A 27,950-nucleotide genomic window follows, 5' to 3' on the forward strand; every position below is an offset into this window, starting at 1 on the left:
AGTGGGGTAGAATAAATAAAAATATAGCAGGCAGTGATATAATACTGCAATAGAGAAACATGAATACAAAACTATGAGGGAAAATGGGCCCTGGGATGGGCGTGGGGAAGGAGGAGCTGCTGTTGTAAGCAGTGGGAGAGGGGGTCAAGCAAAGCTTCACTGGTACCTGAGCTTTGAGCAGAAACCTGAAGGAGGTGAGACAGCAAGTCCTTTGTCTATCAGGGTGCTATAGACTGACGGTTTATATTCCTTTAAAATTCTTAGCTGAAATCCTATCTGCCAAAGGCACAATATTAGGAAGGAGGGTGTCTAGGAGGTGATTAGGTCATGAAGGTGAACGGAGCCCTCATTAATGAAATTAGTGCCCTTATGAAAGAGACCAGAGAGCTCCCTTTGCCCCTTCTCCATAAGAGGGCACGGTGAGAAGAGAGCCATCTATGAAACAGAAAGGGGGCCCTCACCAGAAACCGAATGTGCCAGCACCTTGATCTTGGACTTCCCAGCCTCTAGAACCATAAGAAATGCATTTCTGTTCATTATAAGCCACCCACTGTATGGTATTTTTGTCGTAACAGCCCAAATGGACTAGAACACTAGAGCTTTCAGGCAGAGGGAATGGCAAAGACACATATACCAAAGAAGGAGCCTTCTTGTTTTGGTTCAGAGAATTTTACAGAGGCCACTGCAGCTGGAGAGGGGTAGCAGGAGATGGTGTTGACTGGGGAATGGGGCAGGCATGTCACAAAGGCTTTGCAACTTCGTGCAAACTTTTGCAGCCTTTACTTTAAGTGAGATAGGAAGTCACCGGGGGCTTTGAACAAAAAGGAGACAGGATCTGATTTGTATTTTGAAAGCTGACTAGGTATGGGATAGGAGTAAGGCAGTCAAAAGCATTCTCACTAAAACCTTATGGAGAACACATTATTCTCTTTGCCACTTTACATTTGAGGAAACAGAGGTACAAACCCACTCCAAGTCACCTGACTAAAATTATTAGAGGTATGATTTGTACTGATGCCATTTGAGAACTTAGAATTAACCACCATGCAGCACTGTGTGTCTTCCTGTGTTCCAACTCTCATTTTTCCTTTCCCAAACAAGCCATGCTGTTTTGTATTTCTGTGCATTGGATATTTCTTCACCTTTGTGTGAAATGCCTTTTCCCTTCCTTTCTGCAGGCAAATACCTCTTAAACAATCCAAACATATCTGAAATATTTTTCTGTAAGTATTTCTTTAATAATCTCAAACAGAGAGGCGCTTCCTTCTCTCCTGCTTTCTCTTCTACTACTTTGCCCTATTTCTATTACTGCATTGTGTCGACACTACTGAAGTCATTATCTCTTCTATGATATCAAAATGTATTCCTCTTTGTAATTCTCGTGCTTGGCAAATAGTTTGTTTTTAAAAAATTAAAAATTTTGTTTATGTGTATGCCCAGAACTTGCAAGGTCTCAAGGACCTAAATTGTCTTAATTCATGTTTGCAGAATTGAAAAATCAACAACTGGTGGGAATGGTCACATCTTGAATGAGGACAAAAGCGTGAGTCTGTGAGAAGCACTTAAGAGCATGGCAGCTAGAGCTCTTCCTGGCACCTATCTCCCTACCCCACTACTGTCTGTCTTTCGGCTCTAAAGGAAATGGAAATCAGAACATGGTGAAACCTTTCCACTGCTACCGCACAGCTAGCGGTGACTCGGGCAGCTGAGTAATTCCTCCAGGGAAACGCAGGATAAGCCTGAGAAGCTTGAAGAGTTTGAGAGAGAAAACGCATCAAATGCATCCCCTAGTTTAAAAAGAACAAGCTAAAACCTCTTAAATGAACTCTACCCATCTTCCTATCCCTCAGCTTAACACCAAGTTACGGCTACACATTCTTAGGTTTACATCTAGAGCAAGCATGCACCCAATTAACAGCAATTGTTTCAAGGTAACTCTGAAAAGTTAAATGCACCAGTATGAAGAGATTGCAAGAGGTTTATTAAATAAAGTCCATAAGACCATAGAAAATAAGCTCAGGAAGTTATTTTAGAAGTTATCATATGCAAAATATTCATCGAACAGGCAAGGGAGATGATGCCACCTAGATAAACAAATTCCACCATTATATTAGGCATGTCATGTCAATTAACAATTACTCTAGCAAGCATAGGACTTAAACATTTGTTGTCATGATACACATTTAAAACAGATTTTGAGATACATGCTCGTTTCTCAACTCATAATTCTAATATTTCAAACACAGTCTAGAAGATGAGGAAGACCATTCTAGTTGCACAAATAAAGTCTAACTTCAAATCTTTGGAGGGATTACTCCTCGGTTACAAGGAAGGAAAAAGTCAACCTGGAGATATATCTGTCTATCGATAGATAGATAGATGATAGATAGATAGATAGATAGATAGATAGACAGACAGACAGATAGATAGATAGATACCAATCCACATCTTAGCTAATGGTTAAATATATTTGCTGACAATTTCTTTATTTAGTGAATTTGAAGAATTTTCATATATATATAAGCCTTTAGTAAGAATGGCATGTCCCTGATATCACTTAAAAATATACAGTTTTCGTTTGGTTGCTTAATATGGCTATTAACAGATAGGTTATTATGTGAGATAACATACTTGAAAATATCAGGACAGTCAGTTCCCCTTGCCCCCTACCTTGTTTTCTGCCACCCTCCCTGACCCTCAGTTCATTCTACTCCAATCACTTGGGCCTCCTTCCTATTTCTGGAATATCCAAGCACACTCCTGCCTCAGGACCTTTGCATATGCTGTCCTTCCTGTGCATTTTCTGTCTCCTTCACTAGAATTTACATTCCACAAGAGTGGGGATTTTTTGGTCACATTTGTTCACTGCTGGATCGCTAGTGTTTAGCAGAGACTCAAACATAGTAGGTGCTCTATAAAATATTTGAAAAAATGAAGAGATGAATGACAATATGCACAGCATTAGCAGTGTATTGTGAATTTAGTAGTTTTATAATGGAATGTGCTCAAAATATATTAGTTTGTTGTCTCACCTTTGATGCCAAAAAAAACAAATTAAGTTAATTTGAGATGTAAACATACATACAAAAATCATTACTACCAAAATATTTATTAATTCTACCCTCTAAAGAACAGTCAAAAAGTTACTTTGAATTTTAATTTTATTAAAAGAATCTTGAAATGAAGTGAAAAATGAAAAAAATCATAATTTAACCAAGAAATTTAAAATAGGTCCTATTTCTGCTAACCTAATCATTCTTGGAGATGCTGTCTGGCCACATTGTATGTAGAATTTATGTACTTTAATATTTCCACCTTATTACATATCTATTATAGAGGTAACCTTGTGAGCCTTCTCTCTTATTAATATTTCCCATAGAATTCATATACTGTTATTATATTTTCATATTTGGAAGAATCTCAGAAAAGCCAATAGACTCAGAAATTCATATATGATAAAACAGGTGTAAACTTCCGTATTCTATGCAGAAAAAGATTCTACAGATCATGTGGCACACATATTTTTCATTTATTACACATTTTAAATTAGAACTAAAATGCATAATATCAGACTTATAATCAAAGCCTCTAACAGAAGACTAGACATGGCCATAGACAAGGGACCTTATTTAATTTGTTGAGTATTCTATCTTTCAAACCACAAAATATGTGCTGAAATATTCATTAAATGTACCAACTCACAAGAGCAACTTCTCTATATCAGTCAATATTATGTTTAAAGTAATATGTTTTCAAATTTTTCATCTCTAAATTCAATTTTAACATAAATAAATGTATTTGCAAGTAACATGGCCTTTAATAACAGTAAAGATGTAGATGTAATAGTGCTACTTGCTAATTTCTGTTTCGGTTTCTCTAGGATCAAGACCTAGAAAGCACTTGAGTAACTGAAATATAGGAGAAACAATAGCCAGAAATAAAGGCTAATTCAAAGCCAATTATATCCCAATGTGAAACTTTCTTTATTGTGGTGCTTTTACTAAGGTATGCTCTTTAGATAGAATCATTCCTGTTGTGCTTGTTTAGGATTTTTCACTACTTAAAATTTAACAGTAGAATTATTTCTTTAAAAAAAATCAGAGAATTTGCTTTTTTAGTCCTACTGAAAACAGGCAGTTTTTCAAGATGTTTCTTTATAACCCGGGAAGATGACATTTACTAATGTGTTGAAGAGACAGGGATTCTCTTTTGAGGCAGGCAACACTAATAAGAAAGATATGGTTCAATGTCCTAGGTATTCTTCCAAGTTTTATTAATTAGGTGGAAAGCTTTTCCCACTGGAATAGTGCAAGGTATTTATTAACACTTCAACCCACAAATAGAACTAATATACAGCAAAGGAGGTAATTATTAAATACACCAACCCCTTTATCTACTTGGCAGGAACAACCCAAAAGACGGTTTCTGATTATGATCTTTTTCATGATATTTTAATTGTGCTTCTTAACCTGCTAAATTAAAAACTACAGGGCAATCTCACTTAGATCACAGACAAAAGAGATCATATCAATTTGCAACAAAATGTATGAATGCTTCTATCTGCTTTAATTACACCAAGAACTTAACAGGCAAATTCAATAGGATCACAGAAGGATTGAGAGCTAAATGTTATCTCTTAGTCAATGGCATTATCATTTCCTGTATGTTGTTACACATTATGGAGTGTGAACCTCAGTTTAATAATAAGTTTGGGAAATAATGATATTGAAGTAAGGGAGGCTTGCTCAGCTATTTGAGTCTTTCGGTTAGTGTGTGTGTGTGTGTGTGTGTGTGTGTGTGTGTGATCAGCTATTTATACCCTGGCCAAGAGCTTAAGATGAGGGACTATATAAAGAGAAGCTATAATGACCAAAGTCTTTGCTTGTTAAACAAAGCCAGGATATAGGGAATGGTTTACAATTTTTTTTAACTTCTATTTTTGTTCTATGTCTGCAATCGTTTTTAGGCCAATACTGTGACTGAATTCCTTTCAGCCAAACCTTTAGTTTTTCTCAAATAGTCCATTTACCTTTATCTGAAAATCGTGACTCACACCAAACCTTCTTGTGCATCCCTGAGAGTGATCACACAAAAGATTCCTGGGAGCTTCGACTACCAAGGGTTTGGGATTTTCATTCTGGCCATACTTCGGGAGCCGAACCCAAGACATTCCCTGGTAATGAACTGGCCTAAGATGTATTCTTGGTAATTCTTCATGAAATGGATATACTGCATTCTGTGGCTATAAGGTGTGTGTCTGTGACAGAGAGAGAGAGAGACAGAGAGAGAGAGAGAGAGAATGTCTTCTGATTCTAGTACTAATCCTTGTTGATCAGTTCCTATCCTTTTCATCTGGTTTACAAAGGGCATCTCTTTTAATGCTCACATCCTGTTGAATTCCATTTTTTTTCCTCTTTCTTGAACGATTTTCTATGTTCCTCCCAGATGTGGGACTTCTTATTTAACCACTTCAGTAGGATTCAGGCTTTTTTCTCTCTTGGAAGAATAAAAAGATGCAATTCTTTTTGGTTCCTTATAAAGCAACTCTTTAAAAGTAGCTATAGCTCTTAAATACAAATATAAATGAAACATCAACATGTAATAATGAAAGAGAGAGCCACATCTCAGCAACAGTGGATGATGCATCACACATATCCCTAGAATTTCCTATTAGGTCTCAATGTAAGAGGGAGAATTAAGAGATAGAAAACTGCCATATGAAGGCTTATACTTCAATAATATTCAGAAAACTATTATTTTATAGCATTTGTTACACATATATCTCTAATTGTCCTTCAAAACTTTGTTTTTTAAACTTTCACATTTTTATACTCATTTACTAAATAAACTTAAAGTTCTTAATGACTCCAACTGTGTTTTAAAACATAGAATTCCACACAAAAATACATCAGTAATGTTGTAGGATTGAATTTTTCTTCTCTCTACCTATTTATTCATTTATGAATGTAGCTCTTGGTCCACATTTTGTATAGACAATACAGTCTTGCTTGTGTCATGCATGAATAATCCCATTTTGATGGGGACTGGTTTTAATTTAGTATTTATTTGCACTCAAATTGTTCTCAATTAAGTCTACTTCTATCTCCCCCTTCCCCTCAAGCAGATGGCATTTGAAAATGTACAGCAGTGTTTTTGAACTGAGGGATTTAGTGGAAGAACCAAAGAATGTGAAAAGTTCCACAAAACACATATGTTTCCACTCAAAATAGCCATAGCACCCTATTGACAAACACTGTGAATTAAGTGCACTGTAAAATACAACTGGAAATTGACTACCTAGTTGCCACGTGCAACAATGCACATGGGACAATCTTCAAATCGCTGACAAGAAATTGTGTGTTCTGATAGTGCCTGCAGCACTGTACTATCCATCCATTAAATCCATGGAATGACACTATTTTTTTGGATTGTAGTATTGTTTCCAAACCTGCCTTGAAGATTATCATTTTTGTATTCATCAGGAATGTTTCGAAGTTTTCTATCATCATTAAAAAAGTTTAGGGATAAAAATATATTTTATTCTTTTGTACAAAACATCCAAGAAATTTCTTCCATGCCTCTTCTAATCCCTGACAGCTCTTGATGAGTAAAGAAATAACTGCCTTGAACCTCAAGGTTTAAACTTCATCCTGGAAACATGGGTTTATATCACACCAGGATCCCAGCAAGCTTCTAATTTTGTTTTATCGTCTTAATATTCACGTTTGATTGTTGCCTTTTAGAGGCTCACCACTAAATTTTGGATTACAAATACATGGAATTTCAACATGTACTATCACATTTTGTAATGTGTTTCTGGCGCTTCACTACGAAAACTATGATTACATTTGCAGTGTAGTCTCTCAGTCTGTTCACTGGAAAAATAGTATCCACCATCAGATGAACAGGGTTGAAACAGTATTCTACACTTTGCAGGATTTTATTTATATTTAACATGATAATGACAAGTAGAAGTTACTAACATGTCTTTTTAAGAGATAGTTCATTTAAAAAAATGAAGAGATTATAAAATCTTATTTTTTTGCATTTATGTTCAATAATGCTGAAAATGCAAAAAAACTTAGAGATCTGTTCCAAATATTGAATAGAAACTTTTGATAACTTGAATTCATATGTGTTGTAAAATATGAATAGCAATTACTTGAGTGATACTATTCAGGATGCAAATGTTCATACAGAGTTAACTGTGTGCACTTGGAAATAAACTTTGGGTCTTGGTTTCCTCATCCGGACAAAATAGGAGGATGACGACAACAACTTCACAGGGATGTTGTAGGTATCAAATGCAAGTGAATATTAAATTTATTTGGAATGATTTTATAATCTGAACATCACTGTGCATGTGATAATCATTGTCATTATTATTTTTTCATCAAGAGTAATAATAATTCAGAACTGCAAAGTGAAGAGACATTTCACATAGGTGAATTTCATTATATAAAACTCCAAAACATGTTTTAAAGATTTTAGTCACCCTGATTAAATTCCTTAAAAATAATTACATATTTCTCATTCTTCCTAAACAAAGTCTATTACATACATATTTAATTTTCCTGCTGACTTAGAATCTGCACAATATCAGGAACCAATCAGGAGATCCAGGGTTGTAAGGAGATGCCCTCCAAGGTTACTGAGGAATATGGGGGATACCCAAACCCACATTACACAGCTTCCAGTGCTAGGCTTTTTGGTACTTAATCTGCGTTTCATATTTTTTCATGCAGGCTCTCTTACTTTTAATTGCTGTCCATGGAATTCCCTTTAGCATCAACCTCCCCTCAAATCTGCTGTGGAGTGGAAGAAGAGTTAATCTAGTTAGAATGGTACATAGAACGAGTTTGAAGAGCTGAGGGACTCTATTCCAAATATAATACCTTCTCAGGTTACCTAGAAAAAAGACTTTTGGTTTTGTTTTGTTTTGTTTTGTAACATTGCTGTAAGGAGTTGGAGTTATTCAAAATTTGGTATAATATGTCCTAGATGGAGAGAAATTGAATTGAAAGACAGTGACACGAAACTGACTTTAATAAAAATTTCTGCATAAAACTATGGTTGTATAGGTGTTTTTCTCTTAAATGATTAGGAAAACAATTTAAGTATTAGAAAATGACAGTAAGAATTGAATCATATAGCCTCTTACATATTTTCAAGTAATTGCCTGGTATTTATGCAATGTAACAATATATTACATATAATGATTTTTTAAAATGTACCCATTTATTTTATTCATTTGGAGACAGGGGCTCACTCTGTCACCCAGTCTGGAGTACAGTGGCATAATCATAGCTTACTCATCCTCCAGGGTTCAAGCAATCCTCCTGCTTCAGTTTCCCCAGTACGTAGGACTACAGGCATACACCACCATGCCTAGCTAATTTATTAATTTTTATGTTTTTTTTTTTTAAAGACGGGATCTCACTATGTTGTCCAGGCTGGTCTTAAACTCCTGGCTTTAAGTGATCCTTCTGCCTCTGCCTCCCAAACTGCTAGGATTACGGCCTTAGCCACTGTACCTGGCTTGTATTAATGATTTCATACAAGCTTTAAACAATTCATTGTCAAGCTTGTAACATACCCACCCCAATGCATAAGTTCTAAAAATGTCCAGATTAATATTAAAATTCAGAATTATTCTGAAGTTATTTGTATAAATTCATATAAAAGATTTATCTATTAAAAATTCAAATGTCTTCAAATATACATAGCTTTGATCTGCGTATTTAGAACATTTATCATTTAGTGTTTATAATAAGAAAATGTTGTTTGATGAATACATACATATTTATATGTTTGTTAAAATGCATACTGTTTACTCGATGTGCTACAATGGCCTCTTTCTCCCCATTATATGTGAATATGTAATTAACAATGTAATAAATATCTCCCATGAAATTTCCAAGAAAACTCTTAATTCAAATGTTCCCTGGCCACTTTTTAGAGTTCACTATTTTTTCTGTTTTATTTTTAAATAACAAAGATGAAATGTACTGCTCGGTCACAGAGTGCTCATGCAAATATACCCTGTCTGCTCTGCCCCAAAAATATTTATTGATCTTATTGATGAAGATGACTTCTTGTCAAGTGAGAGACTAGAGATGATAATAAAACTATCCTACTTATGTATTAATTTATAAGACTTGCAAAATTGAATAGGAAACTAAAAACCTCACTCGTAGGATGGTTTAAGACAGATTTCTCAACATCAGCACTATTGACATAATTCTTTGATGAGAGCAGGAGGTGGGGGGATTGTCCTGTTCAAGATAGACTATTTAGTGGCAGCTCTGGCCTCTATCCACTGGATCTCTCTCCCCTGACTGTAACAATCAAAATATTGTCAGACATTACCAAATGTTCCCTGTGAGGCAAAATTGCCCCATGTGTCAACTACTGGCTTGTGATGATGTAAAACATTTTTCCTTCCTAAATGAATTATTCGTTGTTGAGAATAATGGTATCAAAAAAGCTTGTCTGGGTCTATGCGGCATTTTTGCAAACCTAATCTACACAAACTTGAACAAAAGGGCCTCCTCTATTTCCTAAACTTTTTCCCAAGCAAAATCTCCATCTCTCATAGCAATACTAGGCCGGCTTCATGGGCATGCAAACTGTGCAGGAAGCCATGCTCGGTTTAATGCTCTGTTGTCACCACCTTGAAATTCATAATAAATTTTTAACAAGAGGATCGGTATTTTCATTTTGCAGTGGACTTTGCCAAATATACAGCCAGTCCTGTAATAATGATCAAATCGACATTATCAGATGTATCAATGAAATCTACATTTTGTCAGCCTAAGTTTTGGAGATACTGTGTGCTTTAAAAAAAAAAATCAGGTTGAAAGTTAAAAAGGACTAGTCTATATTAGTAATTTGGTTTAGAATAGTGGATAATGGTCAGGGTTTGGAATCATAGACCTAAATTTAAATTTCACCTCTGCTGTCTCTCTCTCTCTCTCTCTCTCTCTCTCTATATATATATATATATATATATATATATATACACACACACATATATATAAAAATACATATATATATAAACACATATGTATATATATAATTTAAGTTCTGGGATATGTGTGCAGGATGTGCAGGTCTGTTATATAGGTATACATGTGCCATGGTGGTTTGCTGCACCCGTCAACCCATCAACTACATTAGGTATTTCTCCTAATGCTATCGCTCCCCTAGCCCCCCACCCCCTGACAGGCCCTGGTGTGTGATGTTCCCCTCCCTATGTCCATGTGTTCTCATTGTTCAACTCCCACTTATGAGTGAGTGAGAACATGCTCATCTCTGCTATCTTACTAGCTTTGGGATCTCAGGCAAGTTGTTGGACTTTGTTAAACTTCAATTTTCACAGTTATAAAATGGTAGGAGAGGCCATCTTCAAGTCTAGGTTTAAGATTAATTGAGATAATATATGTAAAATAATCAATATCAGGCCTGGCACCTAGCAAGAGCTCAATGAATGTAGCTGGATGATGTTGATGTTGTTGTTGATGATGATGATGATGACGATGATGATGATGATGATACCAAAACCCATTCTGGATTGGGATGAGAAAGAGTAAAATTCAACCTCAAAATCTTTCTCATACAGTTTTTGAAGGCAGATTTCCAGAGTTCAATGTTAGTCCCTTTGTTTGAATTACTGCCAAATTTTTTCCATCACTGCTAACAAAAAAGTCTCAATTCTAAATTTTAAAAATGCTATCAAGTGTTTAAAACTTAGCCCTACATTTACACTCCCAGGTACAATTGTCCAGAGGCACACATTTAATGGGGCTGTACATACACGTCTGCTGACATCACCCTGTCGATGGTGCAAGCGTGTGTGTTAATACATTTCATACATTAAAGATGTAAATTTTATTCTTCAAGCTGAAAGCCAGGTGATTAATTCTCATAGCATAGTGATCAATTGGTGCAGATGCTCCACCTGTATTAATGTTTGTTTTTGTACACATTAGTAGCAGGAGTACACCAATAACGCAGGTGTCTGACACAGAGCTATGCAACATTCCCTTTAGCCGGCAAACATTGAGATCAGTAGTTAGGTTGCACGTAGCACTGCCAATTTTTTCAATTAGACCCATTATTGATTTGATGAAAAAGCAAATTAAACATACCATGGTGGTATGTAAATTGGTTAGAGAGAGCATAGGGTTCTGGTACAAAGCTTCAAAGGCATGAGCTATATGGCTTTCATCAGCAGTAACTCATAGGGGTTCCTGGCAATTGCTGCTATATATGGGGTTCCTTGAGCTATGTGGGTTGGCTACCAAAACAATCACCTGGAAAGACCAGGACTGTATTTTGAAAAATTCACATCGGTTTTGCAGAAAGAAAAACAATGCTGGAAGCGGCATAAAATTGCTTTTGTAAAGTTTGGCTGATTTTTATAAGGTTTGGCTCATTTTGTCTGCCCACCTGTATGGCATGAAAGGTGAATCAAATAGGTACACATGTGACATTTTATAAGTTGATTATGTTGATTCAAAAATTTGTCTTGATCTCTCTCTCAAGTGACTGCATGTTCCCATTGTCGAAATTTGAAGCCTCCTGGCTTGGTCTATAACCAGAGTCTAATACAACTTTTATAGTATAATTCCTTAAAACTGAAAAGAATGCTCTTTCTTCGATGAATGATGTTCTTCAGTTCTGCTAACAAATGAGGCAGAGTTATTGAAAATGGATTTGTTTAACCTATACTATAAGTTTAACCAAAAGAAGGAAGCTAATAATTGAACCTTCCCATACATTTGACACCTTGACACCTTCCCATACATTTATCTTTACTGGATTACTCTATATTGTGCAAATCCAGCTGAGATGTTATTTTCTTCAAGAAGTCTGCCCTGATTCCAAATGTTAGAGTTTCCACCATGGTATACCCATAGTATGCTGTGCTACTCCATCAGTGCACATAGAGCACTGTTATAAATGCCTCTTTGCTTGTCTGTATTCCCCAATAGACTCTAAGCTTTAGGAAAGTGTGCCTCCATCTACCCTACTTACTTTTGTATATTGCCTTGCAGAGTAATTACCGTAAAGGTAACCAACACATTTAAAATAATTAAGTAAATAATGCAGTAAAAATTTTAATTTTGTCAATTTCAAATGAGAGTGTTCATTAAGTAAGATTCCAAAGAATTTGCTTTTCTCCATGCAAATAAGGGACCTAGCAGGCCAAAGGATTGGTACTGCCAAATGTTAAGCTCTAAATTTTAACTATATAGAATATGACAAATCTGTCAAGACAAACTAGACTCTATCAATGACTATTTCAAGTGCCACAGAAATAAGTAGCAAGTGCACCAAGGTCATATAAATATGTTCTTCACATGCTATTTAGCAACTTACACTGGAGAAGGCAAATAACTTTTACAGAGAAGAAAGAAAAAGAACAAAAGTGATGTCAGTAACTAGGTAAGGCTAAGACCAAAAAGAAAATCAGAGAGTTGCAAATTTTAAATACCGTAAGATCAATGATGGAAAAGAATTTTTTATATCAGAACTCTAAAGAAAGAGAAACAGATAAGAGAAAAATATTGGAAAGGAGGGAAAGTATGAATATTGATTGCATTGAGATAATCAAATAGAACCAAGAGATATTAGGGAGGGTCCTTCATTTGTGATAGGACAATTTCTGCAAATAAAGAAAGAAAGGGAAAAGTGTCACAGGTCATCAGCAGATATTGAGTTGCCAGGCGAGCATAATTAGAGAAAAGACATTCAGATCAGATAGTCCATCCAAACAATTACATTCCTTATCCTTTGAATTATAACATCTTATATCTACCAAGATTTCAGTATGTGCCCCAAATTAACACACTCTTTCTCTTTCCTGGCCATATTGGGGCACTGCATACATGCACATCTTCACAGAGAATGGCTTAGATCAAAAGAATACATTGCCCACACAGAGAAGCTCTAAAATGTGAAACTTAGAAAAATAAAGTTTTTGTTCACATTTTCCCCCTGAAGGAAAACCATTCCATTCAAACACATGAGCATGGCATAAATCACCTGAAGAGTTCTTGGTTGTTCTTGTTTTTCTTTATTTTTACAGCTGTAAGTTCATTTTGTTTTAAGAGAGGAAATATAGAAGATTGGAGCTGGCACTGCCAGCAGTTTCTGATGGGAGAGAGCATATGTTTTCTGTCATGTTGGCATCTGACTGCAACAGCCGTGCGGAAGTCAGTTCAAGTCCTTACATCAAAGTTTGCTTGCCATTGTGGGGACATTGTTAGCAGTTGAAAAAAAAGCAATGTCCATTTGAAGCCTGTCTGTGAACTTTGCATGAACTGCTAGGAATAATGTAGTGTGATGACAAGCCAGTTATACCTTCCACTAAATTTGCTGTCTGGAATGAACTGAAATAGTGTTTGGTTTGTGTAATTACGTCCATCTATCTTTATATTCCAGCGGCATATCGCAAATTGAAAATACTAAAAATTGACTGTTGGTTCTGATATTTAATGATTGCCAAAGACAAGACGATGATTTATTGGTTACTTACCGATGTGACACATTTGCATCTTATTAGACGGAGATTACTATTCCTTAAAATGCGGACGAGGCCTGATCATGTCTGATGGATTGATTTGATTTGCAAATGTAATCAAACTAATAAGAGGGAAAAAATGAGCAATAATGCCTTGTTTTTCAACTGGCAATCACTCCGCTGCCAACAAGGCTGATATCCCTGACTAAGCAGCCTTTACACAGTCTTCCTGTCACCTCAAATAAACAAAGGGATGCTAAGAGCTTGATAAGAGGATAACAAGCCAAGTATGGACGCAACATGGAGCCCACACCTCTGAACTGTGTTATTGCCGGAGAGAACAAAAGTCAACGGCAGGAGATGTAACACAACCTTAACAATCTGGAGAAAAACAATGGTTGTAATCAGTTCTATATTCCCATATTAAGTCATGGTCAATGAAGAACCTTTTCTTAAAGTAAAGATACTGCCATCCTCCTTAATGCAGAAAACAGGTCTCTGTTCATAAAGGGACTCCGTTTCTGAAGTAGTTTAACTATTTAAAATCCAAATGGTTTCAGAACAACCATGCATACAGAGTTTGAGAACAGCATAAAAGCCCTTTCAGGCAGATTCTGGCTCTCAGTTTAGTCCACAGACTATGGCTGATAATCAGAACATGGGAATAGAGAGCCGCAGAACAGTCAATGCTGAAATACTAGGCCAGGAGGCGTGGTTGACATCTGACTTACATCACTCTCAAAACACTTCTTCAAGACTCTTGACTATGTGAGACAGAAGAATTAAAATTATGATCACGAATAGGCTGCAGAACAACAGTCTCGAAATAAAATTTCAAAAAATATTTTGATAATGCATAAACCATGCTTCATAGTCATAAAATACTCACAAAGACAGTCTCCCAAGAACAGCAGTGTTAGTAAAGCTTATCATATAGTAGGCTCTTAATATATACTTTGTTTAGTGCATAAATGAATAGGCATGAGCTTGCTACAAAAATATATTGCACATGGTATTTTTGTTGAGGAACTGAATATTACAAAGTGTTTAGGAAAATGTCAAACTGAATTTATAAAGCTTATTTCCATATTCAGATGTCTCAAAAAATATCCTAGTTGATGTTTCGTGATAACCTGGCTACCCATTCTCAGGCCGTATAAAATGTACTCAACCATACAATATAGTACGGTTAGATTCAAATTAAATAATAAATAATTCTATTCTAACTATAAAATATTGCCTTGGAAATTTGAGTTAAAGTTTCACGGCAAATACACAGACGTTTTAAAACCCTCAGAGTGTAAAGGGTCAGACAACCGATCGGGTTAACTAAAACCCGTGGATTATTCACAAGCTAATTTTAACCAAATGTTATGTACTGATCTGCCAGAAACAGTGTTTGTTCAAAGATAGCATCAATGCTTACATGGTATGTTCAAAGATGCTTCTATTTTGTGCAGAGAGATATAGTAGAGAGGCTGACTGAGATTTATTATTGGGGTGTGCCTTTAAAGCATCTTTAAATTCATGTTATTTTATCCTTCTGTTGTCTTTACTATTTAGCTCTGCATCAAGATCCTTGGCAGTTGTTCCATCAACCAAACTCTCGGCCACTTGTGCTGTTGGCCATGTTCCCCAATCACAAACCTCAGTCAGTCTCTCTACTATATCTCTCTGCACAAAATAGAAAGATTCTGAACCATATCTATAAATTAATAGTCCTTCAGAAACAGATTTAATCTGATATATTCACAGAGTATACCCAGGCTATGTCAAATAACAGAGGCCTATTGTTTATACTTTGTGATATCTAATTTTTCAAATATACCAAAATAACTTTCCTAAAACATATTCACTGCTATTAATCTATCTTCAAGAAATATAATATATTGTCCATATAAATACATGTATATATATATATGTAATGTGATATAATATAGGAAAAAGTTAAGATGATAATTTTTAAATATCTAATAACATGCATAAGCAGGAATAGTATACTCTTTTCTGAAAAACCATTAGTGATAATGATAAATATCAATAATGCACAACTGAGCATTAATAGACCTGAGTTTTAGTCTCAACTCTGTCTCTGACTAGCTTGTGACCTCATGCAGATCATTCAACTTTCTTGATCTTAAGCATCTTTATCCATAAGTGAATGTGCAAGTAAAGGCGTTTAACATTTGTTGAACACTTGAAATTATATGTCAAAGATTAGACTGGGCACCTTGCCTATGTTAGCTCATTGGATTATCTCAGCAATCCATACAGCAGGTATTGCTAACCCCAACTTATATATGGGCAAACTGAGTTCATGGGATGTGGCAATACCAAGATTTGAACGAGGGTCTCTAACTACAAAGACAGTACATTGCTGACTACAATATGGTGCCTCCCCTTAAAATAAAATGGTCTAGCAAATTATCTCTAAAGGCCATTCCAGCTCTATCATCCCAGAATCGACTTTTTGGGGAAAGGGATCTAGCTTTGATATTATTCCATATATTAGAAAGGGGTGTTACAAAGCTTCCTCTAGACATGCTTTTAAATAAACAATCATACTTTGAAAGTTTGGGAACATTTATTATAAAGCTCTCTCTTTTAGAATAACAGCAATTCACAGAAACAAAGCTGAAAAATCTGAAGTAATTATTCCATGTTTTTCTGCAAAAGATGAATCTAAAAAACATTGCAGTTGAACCTCTGAGAGTGCATTCCTCTTTTAGGTATACAAATCTGTGCTGAGGACACCCTGCCACTGGGCTTTGCCATGACACAGACAAATCACAAGAATAAGAGCAGCTTGACTTATTATTTTTTTTTTTCCTAAAATGCTGACCATGTCAGGAAGAGTTAGTTTCTCCAGGAACTCACAGCTGCTCCTTCTCCCTCTCTCCCTCTGCAGCCCAGGCCACCATGTGCCCTGGCACAAACGTGCTGACTGGTGGAGGAGGCCCAGCACTTCAGGTAATTAATCCTTTCCTAATGTAGGTTAAGCAGGTGTGAAGCTCCCTCATACAGAGAGGAGGTGGCTGCTCTTTGGAGACACCCCTAGTGTTATGGTATTTAATTGGGCTCAGATGATTCTCAGAAACTGGGTAGGTGTGTTGCTGACCTGGACATTCAGTTTTCAACTTGCTTAAGCTAAATCCAGTTGAAGAAATTGGTCTTTTCCCCTTCTGGACTTTCTAATATTAACAATTTGTCATTGCCAGAATAATGCCCATTCTGGCAATGAAAATATAATTTCCTCATTGGAAGCAAAGTTATGTGATTACTGGAGACTAGCAGAGTTTCAGATTAAGTTGAATTGACTATTGCTCTCAGAATTATCATGGATTGGGTTTATTCATTATATTTCTCTCCTTTCCAAAATACAACGCACTAGTACTTTTAAATTCATATGAAAATAATATTTTACTGCACCATAAGAGATCCAAGTGTACATAAAAAGCTAAAACAAAACCCCTACTTCGAGTTTACATACTTTGTATATCATTCCTGACACTTGCTATAGGAAAAAAAAATAACCTGGCAAAAATTAATATAAAAGTTGTGGACTACTCCAGAAATCAAAAATTAAAAACTGTGTTTTTTTTCTGGGAGAAAAAAAGTTTTCTTCTTAAGAGTCACAGCAAAGTATGTATAAACAAATGGAGGTGTTACGACCATTTAGCATACAACATAGCCTGCTTAGACTGTTGTCAGTGAGTGATTTTGGCAGGTTAAATTGTTTCTTCTAATTGAAATCTTCTAATTGAGGTTATTTATGATGGCTGAATTGGGGAGGAAGCAGCAGGATTTTAGTGAAATAATATTTCTATAAGAGTCTAGTGCTGTGGACACACTTGGTACGGTGTTAAGATACATCATTTGAGGCTGAGCGCAGTAGTTCAGCCTGTAATCCCAGCACTTTGGAAGGCTGAGGTGGGTGGATCGTCTGAAGTCAGGAGTTTGAGACCAGCTGGCCAACATGCTGAAATCCCTCCTCCACTAAACATACAAAAATTAGCCGGACTTGGTGGCATGCACCTGTAATCCCAGCTACTCTGCAGGCTGAGGCAAGAGAATCCTTTGAACCCAAGAGGCGAAGGTTGCAGTGAGCCGAGATCGTGCCACTGCACTCCAGCCTGGGCGACAAGAGTGACTCTGTCTCAAAAAAAAAAAAAAAAAAAAAAAAAACTCATCTGAGCTGAGTGCAGTGGCTTATGCCTGTAATCTCAACTACTTAGGAGGCTGAGGATGGAGGATTGCTAGAGCCCAGTAGTTCCAGGTTGCACTGAGCTATGATCATGCCACTGCATTCCAGCCTGGGTGACAGAGCCAAACCCCATCTCTTAAAAAAACTAATTTGTAAAATGCCATTAGTATGGATAGTTGGGGTCACTTTTGATGTCAGTTAGTACAGCTTTCCCGTTAGATTTGTTGAAAATTAAAGAGAATAATAAAAATGTACAGTTAAAGGGAGAATAGTGCTTCGACTACATCTATGTGGACCCTTACTGTGATTAATAAGGAAAATTCATCGTCGACAAGAAAGAGGGAAATGAACAGCAAAGGAATTTGCTGTAGCGTTTCCTTCCTCTTCTCCTTTCACTGCCCTGATAATCTCTCAAGAGAGGCGATGCAACAGTCTATTAGATCTCAATATCAAAAATATTCCCTGATATTCCTCACACCTTTAATTCCTCCCCAAGTGTCCATATTGAGTTCAGTTCAACTCCCTTTCTCTTTTCTTCATCCACACCAGCACCACTGCCTTTTACACATCAAAACCACACTTTGTTTCTTGAACCTGGTGGTTACTTATTCACTGAACCTTGGTCTAACAAGGAGGTAGGCTGACTCAGTCACATAAAAGAACACAGCCAAGGCTGATATTCTTGGGGGGAAAAAAGCATACAGATGAGCAAAGGTACATGGCTTTTCTCTACTGAGGTTTGTGATCCAAAATTATTTCAAATTCTCCTTCTGGTGGAAAAAGCTCTATCCTTTAAAACACATACACACTTTACTATAAATCACTAGCACTTTCAAGGTAACAATTCTATTTTGTGTTTAAAGTGACTTGAATATTTCTCTTCCAAAATAATTAGGTTACTTTCCAGTTTTCACGAACTAATTTTGATAGGTACAAAGCTGGATTACCCAGCTATTATATGCACAAAATACAGTGTTATCCTATCAGAAATTCTAAGTTCAGCTGAGTAATACAGGTGCCCTCTTTTAAAAAAAAAAAAAAAAAAAACCTGAATAGTTAAAACAAGTTTAAGAAATCACTTCTCTGCCTGTTTAAAAAGTGCTTTTAAGTGACTGTATTCTATACAAAACTGTTTCTCAGATGCCTGATGTCTCCAGCTGCCACACAATTTATATCTCTTTCCTCTGCTCTTTGTTTTTCAGCCATTTTCCCTGAATGTCAAAGTCAATTTAGTGCATTTCACTTTGCTGAATAAATCAGAGGCGAAATCCTTGCTAAAAGTGAAAATTTGATTTGCTAAAAGGAGCTTAGGGCAACTATTAATCAATATATCCAGAGTGTCAAAGCCAAGGCCAGGATAGACACGCACTCATTTGGAGATTGGCTGAGGCGGATAAAGGGGGACGCAGGGGAAAAAGTGCAACCAGCCCACTGAAGGGAAGTGGGATTAGGGTTGGAGAGAGGGTCAAAAAGGAGCAAAGGGGAAAACAAAACATTCTGTGCGCCGTGTTCTGCACTCCTCCCCCAACTTTTCTTTTAGAGGTGGAAAAAGCTTTTTTAATCAAGCATTTAAGCATCTATGAATGATACTAATTATGCCAGCTTTTATACAACAATTTTCTCACAAAACCACAAGGCTTTCTCTAACTTATCAAGCAGCTTAAGAATAACTAAAAAGTCAGAGGTAACAGCTCCATTAACAAAAAAGAAGGGTGCCAGAAAAAAAAATATATGACCTGGGCCAGGTCTACAGGATATTGATATTTTGATAATCCTCAGGTAAGTTTCAGGAAATTTCAGGCTTCTAAAATATTATAATATATGGTGAACTGAATGATTGAGCTCATCCTGTCACTTTATCGTTCAAAAGAGCTTAGCAATTACCATGAACTTGCCTTCAAATGATAACATATTTTAGGACACAGTACATATAGAAATCCTTGGCACTCAGGAATTGTTTTTGAAAGTATTGGGAAATCTTTCTGCGTGTAAAATAATTCAAAAGTTCCAATTTTAATCTTTTCAAAATGCAGTTCAACTCAGGTCATCTTCAGTTAAAACTTTCAATAGCACTTCACTGCCTTCAGAATAAAATTTGTTTTCCTTAGCATGAAATTCAAGGTTTTCCGTGATGGGGTCCTTGCAGATCTTTCCAGCCTCAAGTCACATCTTCTTCCCATGCTCCTCCTTCTAAGTGTCCATGTGACTCTGTAGGAGAGGACTATCGTAGCCCTCAGCATTCAGTTATAGTTGTCAAATCATCTCTCTGAATCACCCACCACACTGTGAAGATGTTAAAAGCAGAATTTGTGCTGTATTCATGCGTGTATCCTTAGCGCACAGGGTCTGACATAGAGCTCATTAAATGCTTAAGCACGGAAGGAAGGAAAGGAAGGCAAAAAGGAGGGAGGAAGAAACTAAGAAGAAACTGTTAAGTGGTAGAGCTAACATTTTTTATATGGTCGAAAGTCTTGCACAACTACTCACTTCTGCTCCAATTTACCTGTAACTTTCACTCAGATTAATTGCCCAGTGATCTGAAGAGAGTCAGAGAAGGGGAGCATCCAATCTTAGCAACCAATCATTTGAGGACTTTGCCAGCTCTTCACATGAGCAGCTAGTGATTGACTCGTTTCAGTAAAACTTGTAATCAGGAATGTTTAGAATATACTCTTGTCCAAACACCTTGATTTTTATTGATATAAAGATGGGGCATACATTTCCTTTTTAAATTCACTCTCCTTCCCTTTAATCTTTCATTTTTTAATGTATAGATAAGATTTAATGATAGGGCAAATATGTTACTTTTGCCTTAACTTGTTATCAAACAGAAGTAGGTAATCTGGAACAAATGACAATGAACAAAAGAAGAGCAGACAAGGAATGAAAAGAAAGATATAAGGAAGCCACTGTCAAAAAAACAAAACAAAACAAAACAAAACCAAAAAACACATTAAGTTAAATATACTATGTGTGTAAGTATCATTATCAACGGTGTGTGTCAAGGTTCCTGATTCTCAGGTTTACTCATCTATAAAGTGGGACTAATAAGATTAAAACTTACCTACAGAATTGTTGCGGACATCACATAAAAGTTTATAAGGGTCTTTTGTAAACAATAAATAACTATGGAGATGTTAATTAGTTTTATATTTAAAGCTTAATCCCATGAAAAAAAATAAAGCTGGATAAATTCTGGAACTATTAAAGTTGTAAACCAAGTAGATTATCACAAATATATGCACACGCATGTATATGTATTTATGCAGACATAGATCCAACATTCAGGGTAGATGTTATGTCATGTACTTCTTTTAAATTTCCCATAGTACAAAGTGTAGTGTTAGACATACAGCAGACACTCAAATACTTAAATTGCATTCAGTGATTACTATGAAATGATTATTTCACTTTGATCACAGATATACAAGAGCATGGTTATGTATGGATGGCAAATATATTTTGGGGAGTCCTGGGAACAAGCAAAAGCAATGCTGGAATGGAGATCACATGAGCACAGGATATTTAGTATGATGACAGAATTGTATATTAGGTCAAAAACAATGGCATGAGTGGTGAGGACAGGCCTCTCTGAGCATTTTTCACAACTTTGGCTTGTCTCTTGAACTAGATCTCTGCCTAGGAAACCTAGCTACTTCTCTGTTGGTCGACTTTTCTGTTTCCAGCAAGGGTAGCTGCAGAAAATGGAGTCCCTGGGTAATACTTCAGATTACTTTTTTCAAAACTTATTTCTCAACTTACTGGTTCCTATTTCGATGCCTTAGTTGTGACTTCAGAAACTATTAAACTGGTAAATTTTCAGTTGTTTTAGTCTTAACCAAAGAGGCTGGACTAAATTGTTTAGACGCCAATGGTCCTGCCCATGTAGAATAAAATTATGACAGTATCTACACAATGATTCTCTTGGTTAAATAAACTTTTCTCCCCTCTCTATTGAAATTGATGTTTGTTCTGAATTTTTATAAATTGCTTTTATGAATACTAACTTTTTAGATCACTTGGTTTTAATTGCAATGACAATCTATGGCAGTACCTTGAAAATAAAAATGAACACCGAATGCTGTACATTTAGATAATGCTTTATAATTTGAAAATTATTTATATATATAAATAATTTGCATGTGTATTTTTTTCCTCATTTGATTTCTACTTTAACTGATAGTGAGGGCAATTAAGTAACTTACAAAAAATTATTCAATGACAGCTCAAGTTTTCTGATTTTACTTTCAGAATCATTTGACCCTTATTAATCACAACTACAGGTATACAGGTATATATGTACCAGGTACATTAAAAATAACCTTTAAATATTTCATAATTGTATTTTGTTTTTCTTTCTGATTGTTTCTTTTTTTTTTTTTTTTTTTTAGATGGAGTCTTGCTCTTGTTACCCAGGCTGGAGTGCAGTGACATGATCTCAGCTCACTGCAACCTCCGCCTCCTGGGTTCAAGTGATTCTCCTGCTTTGGCCTCCTGAGTAACTGGGATTACAGGCACCCACCACCACATCCAGATAATTTTTATACTTTTAGTAGAGACGGGGTTTTGCCATCTTGGCCAGCCTGATCTCGAACTCTTGACCTCAGGTGATCCACCTGCCTTGGCCTCCCAAAGTGTTGGAATTACTGGCGTGAGCCACCGCACCCATTCCATAATTGAATATTCTCATAATTTAAACAGTCTTATTAAGTGCCAAGGTTTTGGGTCTTACATTTAACTTTCTTCCACTTAACTAAAAGACTTAACTACTTCACAGTTCTAAAATCATTTGGTTACATATACAAAAGAAAAGTTAATCCTGAAAAAAGAGGCTGCAAGTGTTTTAATTCATTCACAGCAAAGCAGAAAGATTGTAAGTCCATGTAAATTGAGTTATGGGATGGAGTAGAGGGTGGAAACTTAGAGCCAATTAAGAGTTTTGTGCCATGTACATTTTTAGTCAACAAATCAATAAACATTTTTCAAGTGCCAATGATACAGACACAAAAGAGAATATAAGGTATGACTAACATATGGTATAACTCACCCTTAGTCAACCATGTCCTGTGTCCTGTACATCAAACCTTAATCACACACATATATACATAGAAACATACTTTACATTACAAACGGAAACATAACATTAAATTATTTCTGCCACATTTTCTTGTGCTTTTGCACGTATCCTAGTCACTTAATGGTGCTACTATTTTACGATGGGTATTTTATCCATCAGCACCCAGTAATGAGTATTTTAAAAATGAAACCTCCATAATTTTGGTTGGTGGATGATATAATCTTAAAAATTGGACTCTCTAAAATTTATTAGAACAATAAATATATCTTCAAGCAGTATCTTTAGCAATAAATATTTACACATGCTTGGCTATTCTTTTTCAAAGTTTATACCCTAAATATAGAAACAGTCTATCCATGTTCTTTATAGATTCCTTTCATTGTTAGAGAAGTCTAAATGCTTCTGAGAAAACTATAAAAAGCTAAGTCAATGAGCAATTTTTGATATGTTCTCCTAACTGAATGTTTTTATTTAAAAAATGTTTCAGGGCAAATAGTAAATATTTGTTTATATGGATTAGATTTCTGTTTCTTATGTGAATACATATACTTAAAGACTATTTTATTACATCATCTTCCTTATGTAGTTTTCTTTTAGAGTTTAATATCTCCTGCCTCCAGTTGATAGGAAGAAAAATTATAGGTATTTTTTCTATTTGATATCATTACAATAGAGATCTTTTGAAAAATGTAACTGAGGCCCCCAAACTTGAGCAAAGTCCTCCTTCTTCAATGGGTAATTATTTAATTTGTCATGTCAAAAATAAACAAGCAGACCCGAAGATTTGCCATATTAAACAAAGACTATTTTTCTAAAATGCATTCATTCATCTAATTGTTAAAATACCATTCTGTTCTTTTAAACTAAGTTGTCTGGCAAGATCCATAAATATATTTAAGCCATTTATATAGGTCAGCTAATATGGGTTATGCTTTTTAAAGCACCATCTGACTAAGCACATTCTGCATTTTGCTAACAAAGTTACAGTACGTAATAATATTTTAATCAACCAAAAAGAACAATAATAGATCTGACTGTTGGGCTGATAATCGTCTTATCACACCCTGTGAAACCTAGCTGTAATATTTGACAGAGCCTCCATTACTTGGCAACCCATTCTAAAAAAGGCCAACAATGGAGCGGGAGTGAAGTGGAGTGTGCAGTACCTCCGTATCTACATAAAGGAGATTAGAGGCGACAGCGTTCCATTTTACAGCTCAATCATATTGTGTTAGCATGCGCTTATCCGAGCGCGGACGAAATTGAAAGAGGAATAAAAAAGAGTCAGGCAGATAGGAACCAGAAAAGCGAGGCATGAGCAATTTCCAAGGATATAAAAGGATGCTAATGGCTGGGCCCTGTCATTCTTAAAAAGGGCTATTAGGGCACCATCATCTGTTCTTGTGCCCTTATGCTCCTCCAACTAAAGTCAAGCATTTTCTAAAGCCCTTGTGATCTTTTTTCTTCTAGAGATAAAGTATGGTCATGTTTCATAACAACACACTTTCCCATTTATATGATTTATTAATGTAAGTCAACTAATTCTATTTACTGATAAAAAAACCCATTCCATATGTATTTTCTTCAATATCTTCTTTCGTTGTATCCTTCACTTTCTTATAAAGAAAGTGTTCAATCTTTTTTTTTTTTTTAAAAAAAAAAAAAAAAAAAAGATACCAAAAAAAAAGAAAGTGTTCAAAAGTACATTTGAAGCAGCACAGAAAAACTACTCATTTACTATGCTAAACTTAATTTTAAAAATATATATGTATGTGTATGGGTGTGATTACACAAACTGAGAACAGCATAAAGATAACAGGGGCTTGAATTTTAGTGTATTAAAAAATGACTTCACTTTAACATAAGCTTTACAAAAACAAAGAGTTTTAAAGTTAAGACCAAGACGGATGAAATTTCAGTTCTGATTTCACTTTAACTCCGGGTATGACCCCAGTTATCAGGATTGGTTCATGTTATCAAGAACACGATTTTACTTTTATCAAGGCAGAAATGTGACTTTAATCTTTACTTTCTCCAGCCTTTACTTCCCTGTCTCTCAGTCCGTATAGCTGTAGTGTGGTCCTCTACTGACCAAACTCCTGAACCCAGGGTAAGGCAGCACACTTTGATATCAGAACACCCTCTCCTTCTACCTCAAGCACTGTATGGCACAGGTATTGTTAAATTTTTTTTTTAATTTCCGTTAACTCTTGTTTTGCTAATCCCTTTCTGAAAAGCCAAGATATTCCTTGCAATCATTTAGAACACCCTCAGTGTATCACGAAAATCAGAGCTGTGAATCACCACTCCACAGTGAACTCTTCTGACATTTGCTATAGAGAGAGAATAACGGCAGTCCCCACCAATTCTAAGCCTCAGCTTAAGACTGAACCCATAATCGTATAGTAATTGTTTCCACCACTGGAAATGGTGTTACTCATAGTTATTTAAAGTTGCTATCTTTACAAAAGTCACTAGAGCCCCTTTACTGTGACAAGTCCCTTTGTAAGCTGACATTTCTACTTGGATGCACAGTCGGACCTACATATTTATCACTTTCTTTCCTTACTAGAAAGTTCAAAAGAAATTGTTGACTTTTATTGGTTTTTATTATGCTTTATCTGTATGATATCAAAATATTGGCTTTACAAGTCTGTTATTTCAGGGAGAACTTGAGCAGAACTCTCCGAAATAATGGGTGGTTTGGAACCATAGTGACACAGCTTTTCACGCTGTTGTTAATAACAATATTATCATCATTATCATTTTGAAATAGGTTTTTTAAATGCAATCAACCGGAGACTAAAATATCTTGATTCTACTCCAGGAAACCACTCTGAAGGTACTGGATATGGCTGTGAATTTGCACAAGTGTTTTCTACCTCTCTCTACCTCTAATCTCCCTATTTTGAATTGAGAATAATAATACCTGATGCCTGGGTTAGAACAGTGGTTTTCAGTTTGGGGGAGGAGGGTCAGGTTGGGGCAATTTTATCTCCTGGAGGACATTTGGCAGTGTTTGAAGACAGTTTTGTTTCTCACAATTCAGGGGTGCTACTGGCATCTAGTGGGTAGAGGCCATGGGTGCCGCTAAACCTCCTACAATGAACAGGGCAGCCCCTCATGACAAAGAATTATCTTATCCCAAATGTCAATAATGCCAAGGCTGAGAAATCCTGGGTGAAAAAATGATATTTAAAATGTGTGTATATATATCATAATGATATATTAATATAAATGATATATATCAATCATCTAAAAAAGTGTCTATGGACACTTCAACAAATGTTAGTCTTGTTTCTTTCATCTCTAAACCCTTCAATAGTGCTTTCCTTACAAATAAGTTTTCATACACTGTTGAAGTAAATTCTGGCTGCTCCCATTGCATTAATCAACAATCGTCTTACATCCTGCAGTAAATCCTTTCTTTTTATTTTTCTAAAAGTCATACAGATGTGATTACAGTCCAACTGCAATATCAAATATCCACACAATCAAATTCTTATTCTTCTTTTATATGTAGTAATCCTTGTGTAGGTGTCTTCTAAAGAATATACAAGCTCACCTATTTAACTAGTTTTGACTTAATTTGGGGGGCTTTATTAGCAAACGGTGTAAGACAAAGTAGCTGGTATAATACAGAGTGATGTTTAAATTAGTTTACAATTTGCTTGGCCTCATCTAGAACTGCAACGAACAAAGCCATTCAGAAATGTCAGCTGTGTTCCTAACCACTGTAACAAATTGTCGCCTGAACGCTGCACACCTAATGACTTCAAATTAGCTTCACTGCGATATCGCCTGACAGTTCGTTACGACTGTTAGCAACATAGCTGGCGTATCATGACCAATAAATTGGTTTCAGTGTGGGCTGGGAAAGGGACTTCCATCAATTTGATTAAAGAAATTACTGTAGCATTCAAAGCATAAAGACAAACTAGTTTAAGGAGACAGAAATAAGTTAACTGTACCAGAAAAACATTGCTCCTCATTTGAAAACTTGTTTATAAACTATTTGAAAATTCAACTCCAAACAAATAAAAAATAATTCAAGTAGAATACTAAAATTCTCAAAACTTACAAGCATGTATATATTTGTTCATATTACAGGATGGGTCAGAAAAAAAGAAGAGAAATATTTTTAAATGCTGACTTTAAATTACCATGTAGGAAAACTTACCATGTCCATTTAATATTTATTTTCACAATTTATCTGTAAACTTAAGATAAATATCTGATGCTAAACCAAAGCAAAGCTTGTGAATATGACTAGCAATAGGATATAACTAGCCACTATGAACAAAACTAGTGATTCTTAGTTGGGAAAATAGTACATTAGGCTACCGCTGACAAAAACATTTTTTAAAGTGAAAAGAAAAAGTAGAGTATTTGCTAGGATAAAGGTAGGAATTTTGACAAAGGATAAAGAATGTTTTAAATTTATATTCTCATTAGCTTACACTGGCAATAGTACCTGTACATATGAAAAACTAGCAAGAACTCAAGGTGGTGCCAATATAAATAATATAAAGTCTAAGGATTCTATTAGGATATGCAAAGCTCTAAATTATGATTAAAAATAAATGTAAAGCGTTTTTTTAAGTCCAAATGAGAAAAATTTGAATTCGCCCAAATCTATATACATAACCTAGGGAATTAATTGCAACCTTTTCTTTTCTTTTTCTTTTCAGAAAATGTACCTGGAATATGCTTCGCCCATCCAATGATAACCACCAACTCTCTGTCGGCCAAGTCACACAGTGTAGTGAGGGCTTTGATGTCACTGTCGGGGACAGTAGGGTCAGGCATGGCATAGATCTTCTCCGGTTCAGCCACCAACAAATGTGAGACAATCTTGTTATCTGCAGGATCAGACCAGAGCACTACAAGATCACTAGTAGTATCATCCCTCTTTTATAAACCCTAGAGTATTTTGTGTTTTGAAAAACAATCCAAATATCCTACAATAAACTCTAAATATTCCAATTATGGCTCAATAGGTATATATTAAACAGTGTGCAGGAAAACTGATAGCAAGACGTACGCCACTGCAGTCATGACAGAATGTAGTCTTTTTTTTTTCTTCTTTGCTCTACCTGCTTTTGCTGGAATGAAGCGTCTGTTCTGTAGTGAAAATTTTT

The 27,950-nt window shown here is 35.7% G+C and overlaps 1 protein-coding gene across 14 annotated transcripts in view; it reads right to left on the minus strand.

The window, feature by feature from the left end:
* The window catches only part of ESRRG (estrogen related receptor gamma), a 594,635-nt gene that overhangs the window by 35,594 nt on the left and 531,091 nt on the right, over nucleotides 1-27,950 (minus strand). For 13 of the 14 annotated variants that reach the window (XM_063613923.1, XM_063613921.1, XM_063613920.1 and 10 more), the window contains one exon: nucleotides 27,510-27,692. In XM_063613923.1, the coding sequence (XP_063469993.1) occupies nucleotides 27,510-27,692 (183 nt within the window). The remainder of the gene's footprint in view (nucleotides 1-27,509; nucleotides 27,693-27,950) is intronic. The other variant, XM_055233688.2, reaches the window with a different exon arrangement.

This window comes from Symphalangus syndactylus, chromosome 19 (genome assembly GCF_028878055.3).
Source record: "Symphalangus syndactylus isolate Jambi chromosome 19, NHGRI_mSymSyn1-v2.1_pri, whole genome shotgun sequence".
In the NCBI taxonomy this organism is placed as follows: domain Eukaryota; kingdom Metazoa; phylum Chordata; class Mammalia; order Primates; family Hylobatidae; genus Symphalangus; species Symphalangus syndactylus.